This window comes from Nanorana parkeri, unplaced genomic scaffold, assembly GCF_000935625.1.
Source record: "Nanorana parkeri isolate BGI_ZX_2015 unplaced genomic scaffold, ASM93562v1 scaffold1326, whole genome shotgun sequence".
In the NCBI taxonomy this organism is placed as follows: domain Eukaryota; kingdom Metazoa; phylum Chordata; class Amphibia; order Anura; family Dicroglossidae; genus Nanorana; species Nanorana parkeri.
Genome location: NW_017307594.1, coordinates 18,296 through 28,628, shown reverse-complemented (window position 1 = coordinate 28,628; position 10,333 = coordinate 18,296). Strand labels below are relative to the sequence as shown.

At 55.1% G+C, this 10,333-nt stretch overlaps 1 protein-coding gene across 1 annotated transcript in view; it reads left to right on the top strand.

Annotated features, from left to right (window-relative positions):
* LOC108797727 (zinc finger protein 850-like) overlaps positions 1–9,453 on the top strand; it is a 36,658-nt gene extending 27,205 nt beyond the window's left edge. Inside the window, exon 5 of the mRNA XM_018569380.1 lies at positions 5,879–9,453. Within this exon, the coding sequence (XP_018424882.1) occupies positions 5,879–9,312 (3,434 nt within the window). The 3' untranslated portion in view covers positions 9,313–9,453. The remainder of the gene's footprint in view (positions 1–5,878) is intronic.
* The last annotated feature ends 880 nt before the right edge of the window (positions 9,454–10,333 follow it).

The following is a 10,333-nucleotide window of genomic DNA, read 5'->3' as shown; positions in this document are numbered from 1 at the left end:
AGTCCTGTGTGCTGCCAGGTGCGGGGAAGTCCTGTGTGCTGTCAGGTGCGGGGAAGTTCTTTGTGCTGCCAGGTGTGGGGGAGTCCTGTGTGCTGCCAGGTGTGGTGGAGTCCTGCGTGCTGCCAGGTGTGGTGGAGTCCTGCGTGCTGCCAGGTGTGGTGGAGTCCTGCGTGCTGCCAGGTGTGGTGGAGTCCTGCGTGCTGCCAGGTGTGGTGGAGTCCTGCGTGCTGCCAGGTGTGGTGGAGTCCTGCGTGCTGCCAGGTGTGGTGGAGTCCTGCGTGCTGCCAGGTGTGGTGGAGTCCTGCGTGCTGCCAGGTGTGGTGGAGTCCTGCGTGCTGCCAGGTGTGGTGGAGTCCTGCGTGCTGCCAGGTGTGGTGGAGTCCTGCGTGCTGCCAGGTGTGGTGGAGTCCTGCGTGCTGCCAGGTGTGGTGGAGTCCTGCGTGCTGCCAGGTGTGGTGGAGTCCTGCGTGCTGCCAGGTGTGGTGGAGTCCTGCGTGCTGCCAGGTGTGGTGGAGTCCTGCGTGCTGCCAGGTGTGGTGGAGTCCTGCGTGCTGCCAGGTGTGGTGGAGTCCTGCGTGCTGCCAGGTGTGGTGGAGTCCTGCGTGCTGCCAGGTGTGGTGGAGTCCTGCGTGCTGCCAGGTGTGGTGGAGTCCTGCGTGCTGCCAGGTGTGGTGGAGTCCTGCGTGCTGCCAGGTGTGGTGGAGTCCTGCGTGCTGCCAGGTGTGGTGGAGTCCTGCGTGCTGCCAGGTGTGGTGGAGTCCTGCGTGCTGCCAGGTGTGGTGGAGTCCTGCGTGCTGCCAGGTGTGGTGGAGTCCTGCGTGCTGCCAGGTGTGGTGGAGTCCTGCGTGCTGCCAGGTGTGGTGGAGTCCTGCGTGCTGCCAGGTGTGGTGGAGTCCTGCGTGCTGCCAGGTGTGGTGGAGTCCTGCGTGCTGCCAGGTGTGGTGGAGTCCTGCGTGCTGCCAGGTGTGGTGGAGTCCTGCGTGCTGCCAGGTGTGGTGGAGTCCTGCGTGCTGCCAGGTGTGGTGGAGTCCTGCGTGCTGCCAGGTGTGGTGGAGTCCTGCGTGCTGCCAGGTGTGGTGGAGTCCTGCGTGCTGCCAGGTGTGGTGGAGTCCTGCGTGCTGCCAGGTGTGGTGGAGTCCTGCGTGCTGCCAGGTGTGGTGGAGTCCTGCGTGCTGCCAGGTGTGGTGGAGTCCTGCGTGCTGCCAGGTGTGGTGGAGTCCTGCGTGCTGCCAGGTGTGGTGGAGTCCTGCGTGCTGCCAGGTGTGGTGGAGTCCTGCGTGCTGCCAGGTGTGGTGGAGTCCTGCGTGCTGCCAGGTGTGGTGGAGTCCTGCGTGCTGCCAGGTGTGGTGGAGTCCTGCGTGCTGCCAGGTGTGGTGGAGTCCTGCGTGCTGCCAGGTGTGGTGGAGTCCTGCGTGCTGCCAGGTGTGGTGGAGTCCTGCGTGCTGCCAGGTGTGGTGGAGTCCTGCGTGCTGCCAGGTGTGGTGGAGTCCTGCGTGCTGCCAGGTGTGGTGGAGTCCTGCGTGCTGCCAGGTGTGGTGGAGTCCTGCGTGCTGCCAGGTGTGGTGGAGTCCTGCGTGCTGCCAGGTGTGGTGGAGTCCTGCGTGCTGCCAGGTGTGGTGGAGTCCTGCGTGCTGCCAGGTGTGGTGGAGTCCTGCGTGCTGCCAGGTGTGGTGGAGTCCTGCGTGCTGCCAGGTGTGGTGGAGTCCTGCGTGCTGCCAGGTGTGGTGGAGTCCTGCGTGCTGCCAGGTGTGGTGGAGTCCTGCGTGCTGCCAGGTGTGGTGGAGTCCTGCGTGCTGCCAGGTGTGGTGGAGTCCTGCGTGCTGCCAGGTGTGGTGGAGTCCTGCGTGCTGCCAGGTGTGGTGGAGTCCTGCGTGCTGCCAGGTGTGGTGGAGTCCTGCGTGCTGCCAGGTGTGGGGGAGTCCTGTGTGCTGCCAGCTGTGGTGATCACAGTAACAGTAGATAGTCCATAACCAGCAATGATGCACTTTAGCATAGAGCATTATCACATCTCCATACTACGATCACTTGTGTTCCACCCATCCTTCCTTCTTTCTGTGTTAGAATAAGAATCGGGGTTTATAGATAAAATGCATGGAAACATTCAGTCTATGATGACTCCATCCATCTATATGCTCAGGCTCCCTAGATATCAGGAAATCATGTCTTCCAGTGACTCCGCCGGAAGCTGCAAACATACAAAGTTCTTTACAAACACAAAAGCAGATTCACTAGACAGCTAATATCTGTTCACTTGGTAGGGCAGCAGCAGGTATTGGAGTGGCAGGGTTCTCAGCAGAGAGTGCATTGAGAAAGTGGGGAGGGATGAGCAAAGGGTGCCATGAAAAGGTGGGGTGAGGAGAGGATGCCATAAAAAGGTGGGGGTGGGTGAGCAGAGGGTTCCATGAGAAGGTGGGGTGAGCAAAGGTTGCCATGAGAAGGTGGGGTGGAGTGATCAGAAGGTACCATAAGAAAGTGGGGAGGGATGGGCAAAGGGTGCCATGAAAAGGTGGGGTGAGGAGAGGGTTCCATGAGAAGGTTGGGTGGTGTGAGCAGGAGGTGCCATGAGAAGGTGGGGGTGAGCAGAGAGTTCCATGAGAAGGCGGGGTGGGGTGAGCAAAGGTTGCATGAGAAGGTGGGGTGGAGTGATCAGAGGGTACCATGAGAAGGTGGAGTGGGGTGAGCAGAGGGTTCCATGAGAAGCTGGGGTGAGCAGAGGGTTCCATGAGAAGGTAGGGTGGAGTGATCAGATGGCACCATAAGAAGGTGGGGTGGAGTGATCAGAGGGTACCATGAGAAGGCGGGGTGGGGTGAGCAAAGGTTGCCGTGAGAAGGTGGGATAGAGTGATCAGAGGGTTCCATGAGAAGGTGGGGTGGAGTGATCAGAGGGCACTATAAGAAGGTGGGTTGGAGTGAGCAGAGGGTTCCATGAGAAGGCGGGGTGGAGTAATCAGAGGGTTCCATGAGAAGGCGGGGTGGAGTAATCAGAGGGTTCCATGAGAAGGTGGGATAGAGTGATCAGAGGGTTCCATGAGAAGGTGGGGTGGAGTGATAGGGTACCATGAGAAGGTGGAGTGGGGTGAGCAGAGGGTTCCATGAGAAGCTGGGGTGAGCAGAGTGTTCCATGAGAAGGTAGGGTGGAGTGATCAGATGGCACCATAAGAAGGTGGGGTGGAGTGATCAGAGGGTACCATGAGAAGGCGGGGTGGGGTGAGCAAAGGTTGCCGTGAGAAGGTGGGATAGAGTGATCAGAGGGTTCCATGAGAAGGTGGGGTGGAGTGATCAGAGGGCACTATAAGAAGGTGGGTTGGAGTGAGCAGAGGGTTCCATGAGAAGGCGGGGTGGAGTAATCAGAGGGTTCCATGAGAAGGCGGGGTGGAGTAATCAGAGGGTTCCATGAGAAGGTGGGATAGAGTGATCAGAGGGTTCCATGAGAAGGTGGGGTGGAGTGATCGGGGGGTACCATAAGAAGGTGGGGTGCAGTGAGCAGAGGGCACTATAAGAAGGTGGGGTGGAGTGAGCAGAGGGTTCCATGAGAAGGCGGGGTGGAGTAATCAGAGGGTTCCATGAGAAGGCAGGGTGGAGTGATCAGAGGGTTCCATGAGAAGGCGGGGTGGAGTGATCAGAGGGTACCATGAGAAGGCGAGGTGGAGTGATTAGAGTTCCATGAGAAGGCGAGGTGGAGTGATCAGAGTGCCATGAGAAGGCGAGGTGGAGTGATCAGAGAGTGCCATGAGAAGGTGGGGTTGGTTGAGCAGAGGATGCCATGAGAAGATGGGGTGAGCGTGTTTGATATTGGTGTTGCATGTCTTTGCAAGGCACCGCGGTGGCTGTGGATGGGGGATTTTGAAGTCCCCATGAAAGCAGATTTTCCGCAGCTTGGGAGGACTCGGAGATGTTGAAGAAATATGAGAAGGGGGTTGGGTGAGCAGAAAGTGCCATGAGAAGGTGGGGTGAGCTGAGCTTGTTTGAGAAGGTGGGTTGGGGTGAGCAGAAGGTGACATGAGAAGATGGTTTGGGGTGAGATGAAAGTGCCATGAGAAGTTAGGGTGGGGTAAGTAGACGGTGCCATGAGAAAGTGGGTGGGGTAAGTAGAGGGTGCCATGAGAAGGTGGGTTGAGCAGAGAGTGCCAAGAGAAGGTGGGGTTTGGTGAACAATGGGTGCCATGAGAAAGTGTGGTGGGATGAACAGAGGGTGCCATGATAAGGTGTGGTGGGATGAACAGAGGGTGCCATGATAAGGTGTGGTGGGATGAACAGAGGGTGCCATGATAAGGTGTGGTGGGATGAGCAGATGGTGCCATGATAAGGTGTGGTGGGATGAGCAGAGGGTGCCATGAGAAGGTGTGGTGGGATGAGCAGATGGTGCCATGAGAAGGTGTGGTGGGATGAGCAGATGGTGCAATGAGAAGGTGTGGTGGGATGAGTAGAGGGTTCCATGAGAAGGTGTGGTGGGATGAGCAGAGGGTGCCATGAGAAGGGGAGTGGGGTAAGCAGAGGGTGCCATGATTACGTGTGGTGGGATGAGCAGAGGGTGCCATGAGAAGGTGGGTGGGGTAAGTAGAGGGTGCCATGAGAAGGTGTGGTGGGATGAGCAGAGTGTGCCATTAGAACGTGTGGGGGGATGAGCAGAGGGTGCCATGAGAAGGTGGGTGGGGTAAGTAGAGGGTGCCATGAGAAGGTGTGGTGGGATGAGCAGAGTGTGCCATTAGAACGTGTGGGGGGATGAGCAGAGGGTGCCATGAGAAGGTGGGTGGGGTAAGTAGAGGGTGCCATGAGAAGGTGTGGTGGGATGAGCAGAGTGTGCCATTAGAACGTGTGGGGGGATGAGCAGAGGGTGCCATGAGAAGGTGGGTGGGGTAAGTAGAGGGTGCCATGAGAAGGTGTGGTGGGATGAGCAGAGTGTGCCATTAGAACGTGTGGGGGGATGAGCAGAGGGTGCCATGAGAAGGTGGGTGGGGTAAGTAGAGGGTGCCATGAGAAGGTGTGGTGGGATGAGCAGAGTGTGCCATTAGAACGTGTGGGGGGATGAGCAGAGGGTGCCATGAGAAGGTGGGTGGGGTAAGTAGAGGGTGCCATGAGAAGGTGTGGTGGGATGAGCAGAGTGTGCCATTAGAACGTGTGGGGGGATGAGCAGAGGGTGCCATGAGAAGGTGGGTGGGGTAAGTAGAGGGTGCCATGAGAAGGTGTGGTGGGATGAGCAGAGTGTGCCATTAGAACGTGTGGGGGGATGAGCAGAGGGTGCCATGAGAAGGTGGGTGGGGTAAGTAGAGGGTGCCATGAGAAGGTGTGGTGGGATGAGCAGAGTGTGCCATTAGAACGTGTGGGGGGATGAGCAGAGGGTGCCATGAGAAGGTGGGTGGGGTAAGTAGAGGGTGCCATGAGAAGGTGTGGTGGGATGAGCAGAGTGTGCCATTAGAACGTGTGGGGGGATGAGCAGAGGGTGCCATGAGAAGGTGGGTGGGGTAAGTAGAGGGTGCCATGAGAAGGTGTGGTGGGATGAGCAGAGTGTGCCATTAGAACGTGTGGGGGGATGAGCAGAGGGTGCCATGAGAAGGTGGGTGGGGTAAGTAGAGGGTGCCATGAGAAGGTGTGGTGGGATGAGCAGAGTGTGCCATTAGAACGTGTGGGGGGATGAGCAGAGGGTGCCATGAGAAGGTGGGTGGGGTAAGTAGAGGGTGCCATGAGAAGGTGTGGTGGGATGAGCAGAGTGTGCCATTAGAACGTGTGGGGGGATGAGCAGAGGGTGCCATGAGAAGGTGGGTGGGGTAAGTAGAGGGTGCCATGAGAAGGTGTGGTGGGATGAGCAGAGGGTGCCATGAGAACATGACCAATGGCTTCCTTCTCTACTCTTATGCTTTGGTCTTTTCCTATTTTGCAGATGCGGCCTTCAACATGACCCTCTCAGACCTTAGCGATCTCCCGATTCTCCCACTAGACTGGATCTCAGAAGATGGCTTGGTCCACCCCGATTATTACACCACCAGGATCACTAGAAGTATGACATCGGGGACCCCCTTTCGAATAAAGTTGGAGAAGCCGAACGGCATCTTCCCATTTCACATCTCCACACAAAGACTGGACGCCTGGCCAGAATATTCATCGTCCCATTATAACCAAAGAGCCATCCACCAGGAGAAACCCTTGAAGTTGCCAGCGGTGGGCACCAACATCCTCAAAGAGGAGAGCCTGTTGTCTTGCTTTGGTGGTGGACATCCGTTCAGTTACGAGTCGGAGCTTTTCCAAGATGAGGAGATTCGCAAAAACCAGAAGCAGTTTGTGTGCCCTGTGTGTGGTCACGTCTTCACCTCCAAGTTAGGGTTTATTAAGCACCAGAAGCTTCACAAAAGGCAGAGCGCGTTTTCCTGTGCCGAATGCGGCAAATGTTTTGCAAGTGCCTCGGACCTCATCGTTCACCGGAAAATTCATATGGACCAAAAGCCCTTTGTCTGTCCCGAGTGTGGAAAATGCTTTATCACGCGCCTCCATCTCACCAGACATTTGAGGAACCATGAGAGTGAAAAGCCGTTTCCCTGCTCCGATTGCGGGAAGTGTTTCAGCAGCGCAGGCAACCTGGTGGTTCACCAGAGGATTCACACGGGGGAGAAGCCTTTTGTCTGCTCTCAGTGTGGAAAATGCTTTACCCAAAAAGCCAGTTACCTCGCCCACCAGAGGATTCACACCGGGGAAAAACCCTTTGTCTGCTTCCAGTGCGGCAAACGCTTCACCCAAAAAGCTAGCTGTATAGTCCACCAGAGAATACACACAGGTGAAAAGCCTTTTGTTTGCTTTGAGTGTGGGAAAAGCTTCAGCTCTAAGATCTACTTGGTTCGGCACCGTCTGGTCCACACGGGCGAGAAGCCCTTTGCCTGTTCCCACTGCGGTAAGTGCTTCACGCAGAAGGCTAGCTACCTGGCCCACCAGCGTATTCACACAGGCGAAAAACCCTTCGTCTGCACCCACTGCGGCAAATGTTTTTCTCAAAAGGCCAGCTGCATTGTGCACCAACGGATTCACACGGGTGAAAAACCCTTTGATTGCCCAGATTGTGGCAAATGCTTCAGCTCAAAAATCTACCTGGTGAGGCATCGAATGGTCCACACCAGCGAAAGACCCTTTGCTTGTTATGATTGCGGGAAATGCTTCACACAGAAGGCCAGCTTTAATGCGCATCAGAGGATACACAACGAGGAGAAACCTTTCAAGTGTGAAGAGTGCGGGAAGTGTTTCACACAGAAGGCCAGCTTTCTGGCTCACCAACGGATCCACACGGGGGAAAAGCCTTTCTTGTGTACTTTGTGTGGAAAATGTTTTACCCAGAAGGCTAGTTACCTCACGCACCAGCGAATCCACTCTGGGGAAAAACCCTTCATGTGTACGCTGTGCGGAAAATGTTTTACGCAAAAGGCCAGCTACCTGGCTCATGAGCGGATTCACACAGGGGAGAAACCCTACATCTGCTCCCACTGCGGAAAGTGTTTTGCTCAGAAGGCCAGCTGCATCGTCCATCAGAGAATTCACACCGGGGAAAAGCCCTTCATCTGCTCGCAGTGTGGCAAGCGTTTTGCCCAGAAGGCAAGTTGCATCGTCCACCAGAGGATTCACACCGGAGAAAAACCCTTCGGCTGCCTCGAGTGTGGAAAGTGTTTTAGCTCAAAGATCTACCTGGTGAGGCACCAACTAATTCATCGCGGAGAGAAGCCGTTCCAGTGCGGCAAGTGTGGCAAGTGCTTCACCCAGAAAGGAGGTTACCTAGCCCATCAGAGGATTCACACAGAGGAAAAACCTTTTAAGTGTGATGAATGTGGGCGTGGCTTTGCCCAGAAGGCCAATTACCTGGCCCACTATAGGATACATACAGGAGAAAAGCCCTTTGAGTGCACCGAGTGTGGCAAATGCTTTTCCCAGAAGGCCAGCTTCATCACACACCAGCGAGTTCACACTGGTGAGAAGCCCTTTGTGTGCAGACAGTGTGGGAAATGCTTCTCGCAGAAGGCAAGCTACCTGGCACACGAGCGCATTCACACGGGGGAGAAGCCATTCGTTTGTACGCAGTGTGGCAAACGGTTCACACAGAAGGCCAGCTGCGTTGTACACCAGAGGATTCACACGGGTGAACGGCCTTTCGAATGTGCAGTGTGTGGGAAAAGTTTTCGACTGAAGAAAAGCTTTGATGAACACCAACGGACTCACACAGGAGAGAAACCCTTTCCCTGTTCGGATTGTGGGAAGCGTTTCACCAATGCTGCCAACCGCATAATACATCAGCGGATTCACACCGGAGAGAAGCCTTATGCCTGTTCGGTGTGTGGGAAATGTTTCACTCAGAAAGCAAGCTTTGCGTCCCACCAGAGGACCCATACCGGGGAAAAGCCCTTTGTGTGTTCCCAGTGTGGGAAATGTTTCACCAGTGCCTCCAACCTTATAGTTCACCGGCGCATCCACACTGACCAGAAGCCGTTCCTTTGTCCGGAGTGTGGAAAATGTTTCACCTCCAAGATCTACCTGGTACGCCACCAGATCATCCACACGGGCCAGAAGCCCTTTGAGTGTGCAGAGTGCGGCAAGTGCTTCACGCAAAAAGCTGGCTATGTGGCGCACCAGAGAATTCACACGGGGGAAAAGCCTTTTGTGTGTACACACTGCGGCAAATGCTTCACGCAGAAGGCCAGCTGCATTGTCCACCAGCGAATTCATACCGGCGAAAAGCCTTATGAGTGCTCCCAGTGCAGCAAGCACTTCAGCTCCAAGGTCTACCTGGTACGACATCAGTTGATTCACACCGACATCAAGCCCTACAAATGTTCAGAGTGTGGCAAATGCTTCACGCAGAAGGCCAGCTATAACGCCCACTATAGAATCCACACAGACGAGAAACCTTTTAAATGTTCCGAGTGTAGTAAATGCTTCACCCAGAAGGCCTCCTTTGTGGCTCACCAACGGGTCCACACCGGCGAGAAACCATTTGTCTGCACCCACTGCGGCAAGTGCTTCACTCAGAAGGCCAGTTGCGTCGTCCATCAAAGAATCCACACGGGGGAGAAACCTTTCGGCTGCTCGGAGTGCGGTAAATGTTTCAGTGCCAAAGTCTACCTCGTCAGGCATCAGTTGATCCACGCGGACGAGAAGCCCTTCAAATGCGCGGAGTGTGGGAGGTGCTTCACTCAGAAAGCTGCCTACGTGGCCCACCAGAAGCTCCATGTAGATGAAAAACCGTTCGTATGTTCAGAATGTGGGAAGTGCTTCACCCAGAAGGACAGTTATATGGCCCACCAGAAGGTCCATAGAGATGGGAAGCCCCTTGCATGTACCTGATTACCGCATGTAGATGCACCTATAGCCTTCATTGTATGTTTACTGTCACCGTAGCAGCTGTGGCAGCCAGGGGTGGGCATGTCGCTGTAAGTTCAGAAGCCAGTAGGCCAAATGCAGATGTTCCGATCCTTCCAGTGGTCAGTCCACCCACCGCTGATGCTCCAGTGTCGGTTGGATGAGTTTTCGGTTGACCTCTTTGTGGTTATACATTTGATTTTTGGTTCTTCCTACATGTTACAGTCATATCATTGGATCGGGGAATGTTTGTAGGTTCCTTCACATGCCTGGTTGGCGCTCCCTAACCAAGGTGGCTCAGGTAAGGTTGCTCAACCACTATAGGTTTACCCGGGCTGATCAAGATTGTGTTCCCATCAAGATGGTCAACATCTGCACTCCTTCCTCCTCCATAAGTCTCAATACTCCTCCTGCATTCTCTGTACTGTAAAACAAAGACACAGGTCCGTCTAAGATGAACTAGATGTCCCCGTGTCTTTATTTACCCGTACCTACTATGTCATTATGTAAAACTGCTGGTGGTGGAGCTGAGAGGTGGACCATGAGCTCCTCGCCACCATAGTTACTGAGAAACATCAGTGGGTAATTCAAATAAGAACTCCGGGAGTTTAAAAAACCCTTAAAGTGGGGCTACCCATCTGATCCTTGGTCCCGTCTGAGATATACCCGTCTGATCCTTAGTCCCGTCTGAGATATACCCATCTGATCCTCGGTCCCGTCTGAGATATACCCATCTGATCCTCGGTCCCGCCTGAGATATACCCATCTGATCCTTGGTCCCGTCTGAGATATACCCATCTGATCCTTGGTCCCGTCTGAGATATACTCATCTGATCCTTGGTCCCGTCTGAGATATACCCATCTGATCCTTGGTCCCGTCTGAGATATACTCATCTGATCCTTGGTCCCGTCTGAGATATACCCATCTGATCCTTGGTCCCGTCTGAGATATACTCATCTGATCCTTGGTCCCGTCTGAGATATACCCATCTGATCCTTGGTCCCG